Raw genomic sequence first — 19225 nt, forward strand, 5'->3', positions numbered from 1 at the left:
AAATTTGGGAGTTTGAGATTTACAAATGTTAACCACTATATATAAAAATAGATAAAAAAAAAAACCAGATTCCTTCTGTATAGCACAGGGAACTATATTCACTATCTTGTAATAACCTTGAATGAAAAAGAATATGAAAACAAATATATGTGTGTATATATGTTTGTGTGTGTGTGTGTGTTTGTGTGTGTGTGTGTGTGTGTGTGTGTATGCATGACTGGGACATTATGCTGTACACCAGAAGTTGACACATTGTAACTGACTGTACTTCAATGTAAATGAATAAATATAAATAAATTTTAAAATAAAAAAAATTTTCAAGAGAAAGAAAGCTCCTTGAAGGTAGAAATCAAGTCTTTCCTATCTATGTACCCACAGAGCCTAGCAGAGTGCCAATAGACAATCAACAAAATGCTTGATGAATGATTGAAAATTCAATTTGAGATAGAGTAAATTTTGTGGGTTTTTTTAACTCTCATTGTAATTCCGTGGACTTTCATGGGACAGTATAAAAGTATATAGACAACCTTCTCCCTTTCATCTCTTTTTCATCAGAGCAGAGATTCTGAAAAAAGGGGAGGAGGTACCTTTGGAAGATATCTGGCTATGTTAAGAGACATTTTTGTCTGTCACAACTGGAGAGAGTCCTACTAGCATTTAGTGTGTAGAGTTCAGGATGCTGGTAAACACCCTACAATGCCTGGGGCAGCCTCCATAGCAAAGAATTATCCAGCCCAAAATGTCAAAAGTGACTACATTGGAGAAACTCAGCATTAGAGGAATCCGATTAAGCTAGTTAAGCGGGTCCCAAATTCTCCCACCACCCTCCTAAACCAAAGTTTGGCCTTAAACCAAAGAAAGAATATCAATAGCAACAATTTACAAACATATAACAGTTTGTTTCACAGATAGCATTTCGCAACCTTGGGGCTCAAGGTCACACAGCTAGTCAGTAGTAGACTAGAAATAAAATACAGTCTCACTGTGAGGCGAACACTTAAAGACTTTCTTCTTAACTCTTAGCCCACTGATTTGTTATCTAATCCGAACCTCTCCAGCAGCTGCTCAACCACTGACTGCTCCTGATAGCTCACTTTCTGAGCCCAGGCAAGACTGCCTGTGTCAGGAAAGCCCTGATCCACCAACATCAGATGTTGTTTTGATAATAATTTAACTTATTTTTATGATTTTCTTTCATTCAGTTACATGGCTCAGCTCTTCTTTTTCAGACTAGGCCTGTTTTAAATATTAATTCTAGTCTTAGACACTTTTTGCAACGTAGCCTGATGGAAAGATAATGAAACAGCATCCTTACCATCAAGAGCGAGAAAAACAAACAGTTGTGAACTTCCCCTTCTCATTTTTCAAAGGAGCCCTGAATGTCATTCCAAAGACTCTGCTCCTGGAACAACTATCTGCCATCAGCACCACTTCTTGGCGTTTTTACTGCCTGGGGGGCTCCCAGGTTTCCCTGTCCTCACCAGCTCTCTTTGCTGCTAACTTGCTATGAAATACATGTCAACCATCAGGCATACAGCAGAATAATTGGATTTCAGGCAAACCAACATGGGAAACAGAAGGTAAACCTGGTCCGTTGTAGATGCAAATGGGGCAGAGAAAAAGAAGTGTGAAAAAACAGAGGCTGACCTGGTAACAGGCTGAGGCTGAGGGGCTCCCAGGTTTCCCTGTCCTCACCAGCTCTCTTTGCTGCTAACTTGCTATGAAATACATGTCAACCATCAGGCATACAGCAGAATAATTGGATTTCAGGCAAACCAACATGGGAAACAGAAGGTAAACCTGGTCCGTTGTAGATGCAAATGGGGCAGAGAAAAAGAAGTGTGAAAAAACAGAGGCTGACCTGGTAACAGGCTGAGGCTGAGAGTAGTTTAGTGGGCAGAGCACCTTGGCTATAAGAAAAAGCTAGCTGGGACCACGCTTCTGATCTTGTGTAGCGCTCTCCCTCCCAGCAAAGGGAAAGGGGGAGAAAGAAGGAAGAAAGGAAGGAAGGGAGGAAGGAAGGGAGGGGAAGGAGGAAGAAAGGAAGGGGAGAGGAAGAGAGTGAAAAAGGATAAGAGAAAAGGGAATGAAATGAGCATTTATTCAATACCTACTCCACACACATGATGCTATATACTTTGGCATTTATTATGTTATTTAATCCTCACAACAGTCCTGTAAGGTAAGATATTGTCTGCCTTTTTCAGATAAGGAAAGTAAAATTCAAAAAGACTAACTTGCCCGAGATCACATAGCTGGGATTTGAACACATATTTCTGGCCTCAAAGTCCAGAAAAAAGGGAAGGGGGTAGGCTCTGGGAAGATGCTGTTAAAAATGTTAAGAAAATTCATTTTGCAAACATGTGACCAGGCATGATAGGAAACTGAGTTAAGATATGGGATTGCTCTTTCTACAATAGGATATCCAATTCCTATACCTACTCCATAATGTTTTCCTTTTTAAAAAAGGATAATAGTTATTCATTTCCTCAACAAATAATTGTGGAGCACTAAGCGTAAACAAGGCACTGTGCTAATTACTATCAAAGGTACACCTGTGAGCAAGGCATGCCCTTTATTGTCTACTAGAGAAGACAGACAAGTATACATGCACTTAGAACACAGTTTTATTCTGTATAGCACAGGAAACTATATTCAATTATCTTGTAGTAACCTATAATGAAAAAGAACATGAAAATGAATATGTGTATGTATATGTATGACTGAACTATTGTGCTGTACACCGGACATTGACACAACACTGTAAACTGACTATACTTCAGTTTAAAAAAATACACTTTGAAAAACAGAAGTAGACTCCTAGACACAGACTTACAAATAGACTCACAGACATATTTACGGTTACCAAACGTAAGGGATAAATTAGGAATTTGGGATTAAAAGATATACACTATTATATATAAAATAGGTACATAACAAGGACCTACTGTATAGCACAGGGAACTATATACGGTATCTTGTAATAACCTACAATAGAAAAGAATCTGAAAAGAATAGATGTTTATATAGAACTGAATCACTTTGCTGTACACTTGAAATATTGTAAAATCAACTACACTGCAATTTTTAAAAATATAGTTTGATAAATGCTATAACAAGTGAAACACAAAGAGGTATGAAAACACGTAAGTATTGACAAGAAGGACTGTCCAACGAAGTTTCAGGTTGAGATTTAAGGCATGAGTAAGAAAATTTAAGGCACCTTTCTTCTGTTAACACTAAATTTGGAGGAACTGCACACCTGTGTACATGTGTGTGTGCACACGCGCACACGCACACACACACACTCAAAACAATACTTTAATTCAGGTCATAAGTGGAAGACCTCTGTTGCTCCCTCTGCCACGTCATCCATAGACAATAGAGCCAATTCCAGAGCATGCAGTAAAAAGCAACACTGGACTAAAAGTCAGATCTGAATTTTAATCCAGGCTTGCCCAAGTTCTGGCTGTGTAACTTCAGAAAAGTAATTTTAGCCTCTCTGAGCCTAAGTTTACTTATCTGCAAAAGGAATTAAGCTAAGCCATCTCTAAAGTCTCTGCCACTTTAACATACTGGATTTTTAACTCTAATGACTTCTAACTACATATCACAGCTTGCTAATCAGTAATTGGTTGGAAACCATCTCAGAATTTTAAATTTTTATATTGATGACTATTTCAAGTAACATTATTTTTAAAATATACTGAACCCCAGTCACATGAATTTCACAATCAGTATTAAAGAGGGAAAGAAAAAATGATACCATAAATGGAAATATTGAAAAATTGAAATGAAAAAATGAAGTTCCAAAAAGGAAAAACATAACATGTTTAAATACAGCTTTAGAATCTTCAAAGCCAGATCCAACGTCATTAGTGTCTGCAAATGAAAAGAAATGTTAAAAGATAGAATTTCCTCATCTAGTAGCATGGTATCTGACTGCCTACAGGGTAGAAAAATAATAGGACTAAAAGTTAGAAAAGCTGAATTTCCATCTTAATAATACTTCATACATAAGTCAACCTTTTTAAAGTGTTCATATGTCAACTAGAAAATGACATTAAAAATTATAGTGAATTCATCAAGTCATATGGAAATGATAGTAAGCAACAAGATTCTATGCTTCCTCATCTTTAGAAATTGGGAAAAATAACTTCTGCAAGATTTCCCTACCTCTTGAAGATTAATGAGTTAACAATTATAAAGGTCTTATGCCTTGGAAGAAAGCTGGTAATGCAACAGAAACAAGTAGAGGGACCATGGTACCTTTTTCTTTTAAATCATTTTAGTAAAAAGTAAAGATGATAAAACTCACAATGTTAATTATAACCTAAAAATCAAGTTGGCTTTTCAAGGTAAAATATTTTGCCCCAGATTTCAGTGAAACATACAAGATGAACACAAATACATAAATTCATTTGTCAATCTTTAAAGTTATCCTTGATATTATATATCTGCAATTTTTAGTGAAACCATTTTCAATAAATTACTTTGTGTTAAACAAGAATAATCCAAAATAAGAAAATAATTATAACAAAGGAAGGAAGGTAGAAAGAGAGGGAGGGAGGAAAGAGAAAATATCTTCCCAGGTATATAATTCTAGAGTAATGAGATTTAAAGATTCTGAATGTGGAAAAGTCATTTATTAGGAACTAACTAAAGACTATTTCTAGGTGACAGTGATGTATTCTCTGGAAAAAGACACTGCCTAAGGGCAGCCTTTCAAACTTTATTCACCGCCCCTAACCCATTGCCTATATTTTTTAAGCGGAACTTTCCTAACCAAGCTTACCAGATTTCAGTATTTCAAAAACATCTCAAAGGCCCTGACCCAGAAGTTACTTACTCCCTGTGGATCATGGAACTAACTTTTTTCTATAATAAAAAAACTTTCAGTGAGTTGAGCAGTTCCCTATTTGAAATTTTGAAGAAATAGAAATAATAATAGTCAACCCCTGATTATTCAGAAATACATGTTGTAAGATTATTCAGGTATAGTCTGGGAACTCTTCCTACTACAGGAAGAAGCAACACCTGTTCTGAGCTGTACCTATGGGTTTATAGGTTCCAGTTCATTGGGTGGTACTCTAGTCCATTTATCATCTTAAAAGAACTGTGTCTTTAAATTTACTCATATTTTCGTTCAACAAATTAGTATTGAACGCTTATTAAGTGCTAGGCATCAAGATAAAGACTTAGTAGTCTCTATTTTCAGTATATTTACAGCTCAATTTTATATTCATGTGAAAATGTACCATCAATAAAGGAAGAACAGGACGGAAAAATGAGTACTTGGAATAGAAACCTTAGGGGTTCCAGCCAAAACAAAATAATTTAGAATCACTTCTGTACCTTTTTGTTAGAACTAAAGCAATTATTACATATCTGACTCTAGGCTTTCTAGCAAACTTCCTGAGAATTTATAATGCTATTACAAGATAATACTACTATGATTTACAGCTAACATCAAATCTTCTAATATCCGATCAGTACAAGTCCCTCGATACATTAATAACAAATTCACTTCCTCTTTCATGGACCACACTTAACTGTTAGACTCAGATGCTACTGTGTCTCTTTAACCTAAAGAGATGGTTCAACACAATAAACATACATACACAGATGTTCATTACACTATTATATTTGCAGAGAAAACCTTGAAGATTTAGGTAATTGTGCTCAGAATATTAAAGCAATGCAATTAAATATTATCAAACATTAAAACTAAAATTATGAAGAGTGAATAAAATATAGAGAAATGTATATGCTTGATTCATTCAATAATATATTCATTCAGTATCTGTGAGAAACCCAGAATTATACTAAACATTTGAGAGTCAAGGATAAATATCACACAGTCAGGACCCTCAGGGAGCTCATAGCCTAGTAGTGGGCATCTATGAAGAGACCTAGAGGAGTGGACAACAAACACACACAGGGCAAACCCCTCTTGCTGCGATCCCATAAAACTCAGGTCCAATTCTAGATACATGATAACCTAGACAGAGTTAGGTTTGACCCAGGGAAATTCATGCAAGATGCAGAAAGATTGGAAACAACCCTAGGAAAGAACAGAGAGTTTCTAGGATGCTGGTTTGAGCATAGGGCACTGTTGTCTCAGGCACCAAGCACAGACTGGCTGGCCTAAAGCTGCCCTATGGTGTCACTGGAACCAGGAGAGGTGGGGGTAAGCTCCAGGAATACTTTGACCCTGCAATGTTAACCAACGACTGATTTCCTGTCAGGCTTTCTTTCGGTTCCTTTTGCTTCAGGGCAATCGTAGGACTAAAGACACACAGACTGAGAAAGGAAATGGACTATTAAACTCAACATTTTAAATCAATATAGGAGCAGTAATAGATGTGTGTGCAAGATGCAAAGGGAGCAGCAAAAAGGAAGTGCTTAACTGTGCTTAGAGGAACGGGAGCAGGGTGGAGAGTGTCAGAGAAGATGGTGAAAATTTTACATAGAAAGTAGTGACATTTGTGCTGAGGCTTGAAGGATAAAAAGGAATTTTCAGCATTTTACACACACACACAGTGTCACAAAGGCAGAGAAGCATAAAAGTGTGTGTGGCCCCGCAGTATTAGAATGGTGGATCATCAAGTTTAGGGTGGATGTGGGAAGTGGGAGAAATGAAGCTGGAAAGGTAATCATGGGTCAGATCCTAGAGAGTCTGGTATACCTTGCTGTGGAATTTTGATCTTTGTCCTGGGTAGAGGTAATGGAGGCCGTTATTTTAGGATTGTGAAATGATCAGATTTGCCTGTCAGGAGTATCATATTTGCAATTATGTGAAAAATAAATTAGAGGTGATTTAAGACCTAATGCAAAGATACCCGTTAGTGTATAGGTGGTTCTAATTGATACCAGAAATGATGAGCACTGAATTACGTCTGTGGCAGTGGAGGTAAAGACAAGTACAAAGTTAGGAACGACAGTAATGGCCAACTTAACCAGGGTTGAGAAGAGGCCTCTGAGAGAGAGTCAAGGACAACTCCAGATTCTCAGCTTGTGCAACCAGGTGGATAAAGGTGACATTAAATAAAATCTCAACTATGGGAAATTATACATGAACAAAAACTAGATGGTTGACCTGCAAATAAAAAGTTGGCTTATTTGTTTTAATTTTCTATTGTATGTAAAAAAAAATTGATTGGGGCTACATCTAGGTTTAAATGCAAGCTTCTGCAACTTACTAGTTTATAACTTCAAGTAGATTATTAAATTTCTGTAAATTCAGACTTAGCCAATATCAATTTGATTATAATTAACCTTGTTTAAATGAGATTTAAAGTAGCTTATAAAAATACATATAATTCAACAAAACAAAGTATACGAAGTGAGACAATGAGGGGAAAGAAGAATACGGATATGAAAAACAAAATTAATCAATCCTCAAATGTATGACTTATGATAGTTTTGTGCAAGAAATGGGCTTCTTCTCAGTTCTGAGCTTCCTAGCTGTCTACTCATAGTGAGAAACTCAGTGAGCTCCATGATGCACTTTGTCTATTGTTAGCTAGTGACATTTCAGAGAAACTTCTCCATCAGGTATTCATAATGCAGATACTTCATAAAATAGTGATCAGCACGAGAAACAACTTCCTTGAACTTAATATGATGTTAAGTTTCTCAGTGCCAGTCAGTGTTACAACAGCTAAACACAAATCAGCAAAAACACGTCTATGGGGACCAAAATAACACAAGCTAGATAAAGAGCTAGCTCAGGGTCTGGCTGATTCCAAGAAGAAATTTTAGCATATCTAAAGAAACGAAAAGACGACATGTTTACTCAGGCCATCTCTCACAAAAAGCCCTCCCATAAAGTTACTCAAGGACACCATCTAACTCCAACAGTCTTACTGATGATTACTGAGCCACGGGTCAGCCAGTGGCAGTTTTCAAGGTTCTTCACCCTCAGAATATGCAAAAAACTAGTTTTCAGAAATACAAGATGCAGCATAAAACCCACACTAAATAGGGCCAACGGAAGAAAAGGAAGTCTAAACTCATGAAAGTTCTAAATGTTCAAAAGATAGTCCAGTTCTTTAATATAAAATAAGCAATTAGCTAAAAATATCGCCATTCAAATTCCTCAGACTTGCTTTAGTAAGTAATTTCCAATTAATATACTTTTAATCATTTAATGCTGCTAAAAACTTGAAAACGATCTGTTTCCCAAATAGGTTAAATAGGTTACGTGCCTCTCTTGACCCATTTAGACATACACACGGTCTACTAATTTGTTTATTCTTCATCATACTTAGGGCATGAATCCAGAGTCAGCTAGTGAGAATTTACAGAGGTTAAAACATAACCATTCTTGGCCTTAGAATTATTCACTTGGAGCATATGTCTTTTTGCTTTTGTGTCATTCCCATGGATTACTAAATAAAGTTTATGTGTGAGAAGTGTGATAACTATTCAATGCAGAATTTCCAGACAGTTTTACAAGGTTTACATTTTAATGTAAGTCTTTCTTAATGGTTGAGAAGAAGGGGAGGGATGGATTCCAATGCTATTCTTTATAACTTCAAGTCTGTCCTACCTCACACAGCTAAGGTATCCCTGGACACGTTTACTTACGACCAAAGATTTCTTTAAACAATATAATGTTCCCCTTTTAGTCACAGACATTCTTTCACTACAGTAAAGGTGTTAAGTCAGCAGAGTCAATGTCATTGCCGTGGGAAAAGAATGCGATGACATTTTTCTGCAGCCAAACAAAATAAGTGTGAGGGAAAGGACAAGAACAGTGGATAAAAAGGAAAAAACAGCTTAATTCAGAGTGAGCGATACTGTTGATACCAGAATGTGTGGGATATGAATGTAAATTACAGTGTTCTTTTATTCTCAGGAGCCTCGAAGTGGCAGATAGGTCAGGGGAAACCCTGGAGTAATTGTATAAATAAGTAAATTCATCCCATTGTAGTGGAAGATTTTTTTTAAAATACTCTTTCACACACACCTTTCTTTCCTAATATTTACATGCCAATAAGAGGGTCCCTATCTCCCAAGACAGAGGTGCAAAAATAATGAACCACAGATGTATTCATTATCTAATGCTGTATAATAAAATTTGGTGGCTCAGCCCAACAGTAACCACTGATGATCTCTCACAATTTTTGCAATCCAGAAGCAGCTGAGTTGGGTAGTTCTGGGTTAGGGTTTCTCAGGAAGTTCAGTCAGATGTTGGCTGAGGCTACAGACACCTGAAGGCTTAACTGGGCTAGAGGATCTGTTTCTAAGGCAGATCACTCATACGGCTGGTAAGTTGGAGCTGGCTGTTAGCAGGAAGCCGCAGCTCCCTCCCACATGGGCCTCTCCGCAGGAATGCTTGAGTGTTTTCACAACACCGCAGCTCTTCCCCAAAGTAAGCAATATAAGAGAGTACCAGATACACAAGAACAAGGCGGAAGCCACAAAGCCTTTATATACATCATAGCCTTCTACTGTACTCCACGGGTCACATAGGTCAGCCCCAATTCACTGAGGGAGGGGAGTATGTAAGGGTATGAATACCAGTAGGCAAAGAACATTGAAGCCATCTTAAAAGCTGACTACCGCAGCAGTCAAACGGCTTACCACTTGAGTGGCAAAATAATTCCAGTCCGCCTCAGAGTTGACCCAGATGCATCTTTTCCCACTTAGACCACTTCAGAAAGTGAGAATATTCGTTCACCTTGTCTTGCCTCCCCATCTCTAGAGAGCCCTACGACCTCTGCACAATATCACTTTAGCATCTGTGAGCAGTTAGCCTACTTTTGGTTAGCCAAGTATTTCTAATTTTAAAAGTGGATCACAAACAATAAAGCTGTGACATTTCTGAGGAAAGAAGATCATCATCTTAATTCAGCAGGAAAAAAAATTGATCTACCTTTCTATGTTAGACTTGATAGACCTTCAGGAAAGTAAACAGATTAAAATACTGAATGTAGACAAAGGAGAAAGAGTCAGGGGGCTTGGTTATGCTTCTACCCACAGTACATAATTTATCCTTAGACCTCAAGAAAGTACCTAATGTCTTGGTATCTCAATTTCTTTATATAGAAAAGCAGATATTACCACACTCACGTGTATAAAGAGTGAAGTCTGAATATAAGTTGGAAATTGAGCTCTAGTTTACATGTATATCAAGACACATATATATAAGCATATGTTGACTTATATATAAAATGTATTTACAAATAATAAACTTGACCAAATTCCTTAGAGACATAGACTATTCACATTCGGCAGCATCACTCACCTCTTACTGAAGCATTCCTCCACTAACTCTGTGAACACTGAGCCTTCTAACTCTAACGTATTATGACTCTCAATGCTGTGGGAGAAAAAGCTGATGTCATAAACACATTGTGTTCCAACATCACTCCTTAGTGAGCCAGATCCATGCTGAGTTACATAATCTCTGAGGTACTAACAGCCTTGCCACCCTCAAAAGAGACACTTGGAGTACAAAGAAAGTGGGGGTGGGGGGGACTCAACAAAGCCCCAAAGCTACAAAAATTCTTAATATATTTTTCATTGTTAATCCTTGGCAAAGAAGCAGTTTTGAGGTGGGGGAGGCAGTGGAGAGCTTTAAAATTATTATTTGTATCTCCCCAAAATATCATGGCACCTTCTAGCCACAAATGCTTAGGGGGCAGAAAATCATCCAACAGACCCCATTCCCCCCGCCTGAGCCAATATCGCCCCAGCGAGCTAGAGACCCAAGAGTATCATTTCCCTGCTAACTAGCTTCCTCCAACAAATGGCAGCTTTTATCATCAGTTTTTTTCATATTATTTTCATCTGTGAGGTTTATAATCCATCAGAACAACCTAACAATGATTAAGTAAAATCAAAGAACTGTTTTAAAAGCCTGTATGATTTTACTGCTGTAAATGTTTCCCAAGTGAAAAAATCCGTCAAAAGCATAAAGGTACCTTGATTTGAACTTCCTTTGTGTTTGAATTAGAGTGTTTCTCTTGGAACACTCTCACATCAGGCTTCTGCCTCTTGGCAAAATCATGAATTGGCTGATGTTGTCTTCGAGGCTTTCCCCTGTCCCCTTTCCCAGCATCATTCTTCTTTTACCGACCCCTTTCCGTTACCTAGGAGCCCCTCATGCTGCCTTCCACATTCCGCCTACTGCACAGTGATGTTCCAGACTCTTTCGAATCCTCCTTTCTACCATTACATTTGTTTTCCTAAAACATGCTTGCTTTGAGAAGTTTGCTGGTAGGGGTAAGGGGGTGATGGGGGGTGGGGAGGGGATGACTAACCTGATCATCTTTACTAAAATGTTGAATTAACCCTCATTCTCTTTAGAATTGTTTTTTAAGCAGGTATTCCTAGAAAGGCTATCAACACCTCAGCCCCCAAAATTGTAGGTCTTCTGGTGAATAGTAAGAGGGGATACATGAATATAGCTAAACTGTTTAGAAAAAAAAGTGAAGTCCCCTGGGTGGGCTTTACTTGGCCTAAGGATTGATGTAGGAAATCTGCGCTCCCCAAACCATCCTCAAGGATAGGAAAGTAATCCTAAACATCTGAGGGGTTTCCAGTTGGCTTCTCACTACACTAAAAATAAAATCTACACTCCTGTTTAGGGTCAAAAAGATCTGGCATCCTTTTACCGCTCTCTACCTCACACAGTACTCTCCAGCCAAACTGGCCTTCCTTCTGTATTTGAACATGCCAAGCTGCAACCTCATTCCAGCCTTAAGGTCTACGTTCCAGTTCTTGGCAAGCAAATTACTCTTCACCATTTGGTCCTCAGCTTAAATGTCACCTCTTCAGACAATCTAAAGTAACCCCACATTTGCTTTCTAGCATACCCTTATTTTATTTTCTTCATGGCATTGATCACTGTGAGATGTTCTTGTCCTTGCATTTGTCTGCCTGTTCTTTCAAGGGCCCCTCCTGGTGTACTCTTCGCTGTCTATCACTTTTATCACTGCATCTCTAGTGTTTGGCATGGAACCTAGTACATATTCAGTGCTCAGTAAGTATCACTCAGTAAATGCATAAATAGATGAATCCAAGCATAACTTAACCTTTAAACTTAAGTAATTAAGTGAGAAATCCTTGTTGTACTAATACTGGAAGAGGGAGTATTAATATCACTATAACTAACATAACTAACTTGTGCTTATAAGACTTTTGTTGATCACGGACTACAGCATTTTTTTCATTAAAACATTGTAAACATTAGATTGATAAATATTCTATCTGCCTTTCTGAAAAGCTGTCCTTTTGATGAGGTATCACAAGTGAATGTTAGTATCCCTTGAGAAATGCTGCCAACTCATCTTATTCTGCTGTCAACATTAAGAAACTGCACTTCCCTTTGGCCAATTTCTAGCTGTTCTGGATGTGTAGTACCTATTGCTAGAAGCCAATGAGCAACTTGCCTGTCACATGCTCCAACCAATGAGCTCTCCCTGCATGCAGTGTAGCTAAGCAGAGAAACAGCTCTCATAAGAGAATAACACAGGCTGCAATATTGCTAAACCTGTAGTTTATTATCCAGCAAAGTTCACCTCAGACTGCCAAAAAACAAAGGAAACAACCAAACAAAAAAACCCCTAGTAATTTAGCAATTTGGTTTTCTACCAGGCAGTCCCTGTTTAGTTGGTTGTAGCTTAGAAGCATATGTCTGAGAGCAGTTCAGCAAGCCTGCAGTCAGATGTTTTTGTAGAGCTCTCCTCTTAAAAGGCAAAATTGAGACAAGTCAATGGATTGCAACTCCCTGGAATTGCTTTTGTTATCTATAAGACATCACAGTTAACTGTGCTTTGCTAAAGGCAAACTCCAAAGATTATTTTTAAGGTATCATTGCTTCTAAGAAATATTAAGTAACCTGGTTTTAAAAGAAAGAAAGAAAGAAACATTAGTGGGGGGGGGGAAACACAACTCAGTAAGAGCTAAATAACATAACTTTTGAGAAAAATATGTAGTATGAGAAAACCTTATTTTTAAGGAACTGCAATGAAATTTCTTGAGACCACATATCTTAGGAAAGCTTGACTGTTAACTCTTCCAGAAGAACTGTTAAATGACAAAATTCTATTAATTGCTATTCTTCAATTTTTTCACTATCAAGTTAAATTTAAGAAAATACACACAATTCTGTCTTGGCATACAAATCAAAAACTTCTTGGTGTTTTTGAGGGGGAGTAATAAGGAGGTAACTGTTTAATCAAATCTCTTACACTAGTTCACTTCTCATTAATTTGGTCTCCTTTGTATCTTTGTGCTTCTACCAAGATTAATTTCAGGGTAAGATTGTCTCCAGCTAGCATGTACTGTAAAACTGTAAAATTTTTTCCACTCTTCATGGACCATTTACAATCTGCAAGGTTTGGGGTGGGTATGAAATGTATTCCTGCCAATGGATAGCCACATCAGCAGTGCTGAAAACCAATCCTTCTGTTTCATTCATCGTGCCATATGGTTCCATAAAAAAGGAGCGAACCAAAAGTGCAGCTAATGCACCCTGTCAATCTGGGTTTAGACTAATTCTTTGAGAGTATAATAAGGAAACTTCGTAGATGAATATATTCACTCATTCTTTCTTTAGTCGCCTACCACTATAAATATGTACTAATTCACTAGGAGAGAAAAAAAATCAGGTTTAAGGAGCTGTATTATTTTTAAGGAAATACATTGCAATAAAATTATTATTATACATATACGATGATTTCAAACAGGAAATCCTGAGTGTTTTGTAATAACGCCTTCCAAAAGATTAAGGATCACGGTTTGAAACCCTTTCCAATTAGTGATTTGAGTACTCCGGGGCAATTAAAAAGCAAGCTGAAGCACCAAGATAAAGTTGTGTCCCCCTAGTGACCTCTAGAGTGGAGCTAAGCTCTCACAAGCAAGACTTAGGGAAAAAAGCTAAAAGCACGCCAAAGCCAGGCACGCTGTTGTAAACCTAGCCTATACATGCAATAAATAGTACACCCCTTCGCATCTCGGAGTATGGTCCTATTTTATGTAATCCCAAGGCGCAGTAAGTCTCCGCCTCCCAGGCCATCAGATCCTTTGGATCGAAATCCAACTTCCAACGCCGCTCCTTCCTCCTCCCCAACCAAGCTCAAGTCCAGTGCCCCCGCGCACAGCCCTGCTCACCGCGCATGGTGTCGAGCTGGCTTCCACCTCTCTGCAGTGCTGCAGACAACCTCTCGGCCGCTGCTGGTTCCCCAGCTAGAGCGCGGGAGCTCTAGGGAGCCGGCGAGCGGCGACCTCTGCGAGTCCGCGCTGCGGATGCCCGCGGCCGGTACACCTGCTCCCCATGCGCCGCGCAGTGCGAGTCCTGGGGACACCCCCCTGCCCGACTCTGCCCAGGAGGCTCCCTCCCGAGTCCAGCTCCCGACCACGCCGCGATGCCTGAAGTCACCCCAGCAACAAGCTCTTCCGTGTCCTTCCTGCCAGCGCTTCTCTCCCCTGAACTTTCCAACTTTAGAAGCCCTGGTTCCAAAGGAGCAACAGGGGTCCTGCTCAGCCAGTCACCGCCAGCCTAGGCAAGTCGGGAAGGGAGAAATAGCCTGCAGGGAGCCGGCCAGTAGCAAGTCCCCTTGACCGTTGGGGAAAAGGAGAGCTGTACATGCAGCTCGTATCTCCTCCTAAGGATGGAGGCTGGGAAAATGGATGCAGAACTTGTTACCCTGGAATGAAGGGACGGAGGGAGGAGGGAATAACAGAGACCATGAAAAACTAACTCTCTCACACTCATATAGAGAGAGACAGAGAGACAGAGAGAGAGACTGATTCTTAAAAGGTTAAGACCCTAGGAGCCGAGAGTCGCTTGTTCTCCCCACTGCCCTGAGGGAGGAAGGTGCTTGTGGAGTAGGAAAGGGATGAGGTAGAGAAAGAGTCTCCAGGTTTCCCCAGGTTACAAAAAGGGGACAAACTCCTGTCGTAGTCTCCCCACCCCAACCCCCTCCACCGCCGAGGCAAAGAGAGGTGCAGCGGTGCTGAGGTCTCCCCACCTACCGGAAAAGGCAAACTCTTCCCCAGCACGCAGCCTTCCACTTGGCAGAGCCTGAATGTAAACAGGACAGCCAGAGGGGCAGAGCGCGGGCAGGAGGTGGGATGGAGAGAGGTGGAAATGGAGCGGAACTCACCCTTGATGCTGGGCGGCTTTCTCTTCTTGGCCATCTTCTGCCCCCTCCCCTCCCCCAGGCCCCCCGAGCGCTTCCTCCTGCTGCCGCCCAGTCCCGGGAGCCCCCGCCGTGGCTTCCAGACGAGCTCTCGCCTCGGCTTTCGGCTCAGCAAGCTCTTTGTTGCTGTGATGGCATCTGCGAGGCGGCGGCGACGACTGCCTGGCTGGGCGCTCGGCTCGGCTCGGCTCGGCTGGGGCGGGCGCCGCCGCCCGTCTGCGCTCCGCCGCGCAGCGCTGCGAGCCTCGCGCTCGCGCTGCTGTGGCTGCTGTGGCTGCGGCGGCAGCTGTGGATGCCGTTATACTGCTCCTGCTGCTGGAGGGGGCAGCGCTGGGTCCCCCGAGTGCCCGCCAAGCGCTGACCTCCCCCTTTCCCACACCCTCCCTCCCCCACTTCCCCACCCCTGGTGTCCCGTCTGAGCCGCCAGCTCCAGCCCAACCACGGCGCCCTCATCCAGCAGCCGTTCCTGGGGAAGGCGGCGGTGGCCGCAGCGGGGGGCTGCCGGGAAAGCCGGGACCCAAGGCCATCTGCGGCGGGAAAGGAGAAAGCCAAGCAGCCCGACTCTGGTGGGGCCCACATTCTGCCTGCCTCCGGGCCTCCGAAGACCCCTCCCAGCGGCAAGGCGCGATGTAAACGGCGGGGTGGGCCCTCGAATGGCACCCATCTCCATAAGCCAGCAAGAACTCTGGCCGACTGTAAGAGCACAGGCACCCGCACTCGAGACCGGGCCCCACCGCGGTCCTCTACAAAAAGCCTGGTCCCGGGCACCAAGCCGGAATTCCAGGCGGGCGATGAGCCCCGGGACGGGCGGATGCCCCTGCCCTTCCGGAACCGAGAAGGGAAGAAGGAAAAGAGGTTAGTGGAGAGGAGAGAAATTAAGTTACAGGGGCAGTCCAGCGACAGACACATGGAAGAATGACCTAGTTCAGGCCCTAAAGCTCTTAATAGCGAACACTCAGGACAGGTCCCTTGGGGCTGTGGGGAAAGGTTTAAGAAAGTTCACGCTCTCACAGGTTGGAGGAATTAGCAGGGGGAGGAGTGATTTCTTGGCCTCCAGTAGAAACTTCGTTCCAGTGGTCGCGTTCTTTTCTCGCTTTGACTGTGGGTTTGGAAAGTTTTCATTTTCCTGGAGGAGCTGTCCTCCTCTAGCGTGCTGATCAGAGAAGGGATCTCACCAGTGTCCCGGGACACCAGGGTCCTGCGGAAGTTTAAGACAACATCTAAGAATGTAAAAGTAGTAACCAGGCTTTAAAAGAATGACGGAAGGGGTAGGTGGGGAAGGGGTTACCAGTATGCACGGGGGAAGGATGCCAAATCATTTTTTTCCTTACAGGAGCTGGAGTTTCCCCCCAAAACCCACTTTCTAATTCACAGCGATTTTATTAACACGTCTCCTTTCCTCTGCCTACGTTCTCATCCCAACCTAATTATCTAAACATCCCGTGATTCAATTCAGTACCAGGAGCCAGAAGCTGCCCCAGTATCAATGCGGTGCTCCAGTAAGAACACTAGAGTCCAAACCCCTGGTTTTAAGCTCTAGCCCTCCAACTTCATAGCTTCGAGAACTTGCACAAGTCACTTAACCTCTCTGCTCTTCTGCTTTCTGGTTTGTAAAATATCACCTCAAAGATTTCTTCCAGCTCTGACAACTAATTCCGAGATTTCTTAGTCACAAAATCATCACGTTATTTTTTGCACTCTTCTGAATTTAACTTTATATACTGTATGACATTGAGTAAGAAATCTGAAGAAAATGTGAAATACCCAACTCCTCTCACAACAAAGGTGTGCATTAGAAATAAGACACAAATAGCAAGCTTATTTCAATTAGCAAAATAGGTCCATTCTCAGGTGTACAGCTAGAAATGAGACACAATGAAAATTTCCTCTTCCAAAAAGCTGTCTCTGGTTTAATTCAAAACTACTCTTCATGCTCTTGAGGTATGTAAATATTAGGCTTGTAAATATTCTTACGTTTATTTTATGTGTTCATATTTTATCACTAAGTACTAATTATTACCTATATTAAGATAATGTCTTACAGTTTATTCACCAATTTTGCATACTTTATTTCACTTGATCCTGACCACAAACCTGTGAGTTCGGAAGGCAGGTTCTGTCTTCCACATTTTATACATGAGGACATGAGGTTCATGTAGGTGCAATTACTTGTGAGGCTCTTCTAAGAGCCTAACTTGTAAGGCTCTTCCCATGACACCAGCTGTCTATGAAACAGACCATTTCTGCTTCAGGACCAAGGATAGTTTCCTGTCTTCTATTTATTCCACCCACCATGCCCATAGTATTCTTAACAGAGGGAGCTCAAACTTTTAGTTGATGAACTATGTCTATTTTTTGTACAAGGATATGATTAACGTGTGTTTACCCTTGTAGTACTTCAAAGTGTTTTTACATGAGTTGTCTCAGTTGAAGGCCACAACTATCACAAAAGACCATTGAAAGAGATTTATTGAGCCCAATGGAACAGATGAGGAAACAGAACCAGAGACATTACAGTCACATCTACCCAGGCCCTGGGTTTCCAAACCAGGCACTTTCCGAGTAACCCACAGTGCATGCTTTCATTTAAGGGTTGCAAATAGAATGCCTGTAGCGATCAGCAGAGCAAAAATACAGGACACAAGCAGTATATGTAGGCTGTACTTGAGTGAGGGGTAGGGACTTCAGGGTGCTGGGAGCACTGCACCACTATAAAGCCGCATGTTGCCTTAGGGGAATGGAAACCTGAGAATGTGAGGATTCTGATTTTTTAAGAGGAGTCAGGAATCCAGATTTCCAGGTAGAATATCCTTTCTGATATCGGTTAACATAAAACAAAGCAAAACTAGGCAGGCTTAACAGAACATAATTGCTAGAAATATACAACTTATGGGCTGTGTTTCTGTGTCTGTTTTTACATCCCATCAATTGAGTTTTATCACCAAAGAACAGGGACTGAAATGAATCCTTGGCTCTAGTTCTAATTCTGATGGTGTCTATATACCATTAGAATTAGAGGTTACCAAGGTTTAGGGTCAATTTAATCATGATTTCCAAAGATAGATTTGCAGAAATTGGTGTTTCTAAATTCCTGGCTATTCTTAGAGCCATCAATGAGAATGACCACAGTAAATCAAATAATTTTAAAGTCACATGTGTTTCTGCTGGGCACAAGGATATTTATGCATTTCATTTGATGATGATGATGATGACAAAGTATGGATGATGATGGTGATGACAAGGACAAAACTGGCCTATTCTCTATTTCCCCTGTAGGAAGATTCTAAATGAATTTTTTCAAAAATAGTCACAGTGCTAACATGGCAACTTTAGTTATATGTAGTGTAATCATTCTTCTTAGATTATTCCAGCCTTGTCATGACTACCTACAGGGTAAAAGATACTCAGAATGGAGGAAAGGAGTACATGTTCTTCATGTGGAAGTATTGTGAGCTCAACAGGGAAAATGAACTTGTCATACAAATTATACCAAAGACCAAAGTGAAAATATAATTCATATTACAAAAAGCATGATTGTCATTAATTGGGTGTTACTGCAATTGCCGTAAAAAGGTTGAAAAATATAACCCTCAGAAGAGTATTTTTGGCTGAAACATTTTCTATTGAATGCCTATCCATAAATTAACTACTGCAGTTTAGGGAAAAGGACAAGGAAAAACAAAAGCACCACTGATTTTGATCACGTTAATATCGAAGAATTTCAAAAGAATCCAAACTTGTCCCATTACTGAAAAAAATACCTAGTATTTTAAAATTTTAGGTACAAAAATATAATACTCACCTCAGCTGAGATTTTAAGGGAGTCTGCAATTTTGTGACTAGAGCTAAACAAAGGTAACAAGAGAAGAGATGGTGGGAAAACAGGGGTATAGTCCAACTAATGCATTAAAAAAAAATTCCTGCAACTCTTAAATAGTCAAAATAAACATGTGAAGGGGTGGGGAAACTGAGGCTGGCCTACCCCATCCCACACACCATACATGAGGCCCATAATAGCACTCCTCTCCTTTCTGTCTGATAATCAGGCTGACATAGATATTCATGAC

At 40.7% G+C, this 19225-nt stretch overlaps 1 protein-coding gene across 1 annotated transcript in view; it reads right to left on the reverse strand.

Annotated features, from left to right (window-relative positions):
• The window catches only part of SLC44A5 (solute carrier family 44 member 5), a 312707-nt gene extending 297275 nt beyond the window's left edge, over window positions 1-15432 (reverse strand). Inside the window, exon 1 of the mRNA XM_032494583.1 lies at window positions 15123-15432. Within this exon, the coding sequence (XP_032350474.1) occupies window positions 15123-15156 (34 nt within the window). The 5' untranslated portion in view covers window positions 15157-15432. The remainder of the gene's footprint in view (window positions 1-15122) is intronic.
• Window positions 15433-19225: the final 3793 nt, after the last annotated feature.

The sequence above is a fragment of the Camelus ferus genome, chromosome 13 (assembly GCF_009834535.1).
Source record: "Camelus ferus isolate YT-003-E chromosome 13, BCGSAC_Cfer_1.0, whole genome shotgun sequence".
In the NCBI taxonomy this organism is placed as follows: domain Eukaryota; kingdom Metazoa; phylum Chordata; class Mammalia; order Artiodactyla; family Camelidae; genus Camelus; species Camelus ferus.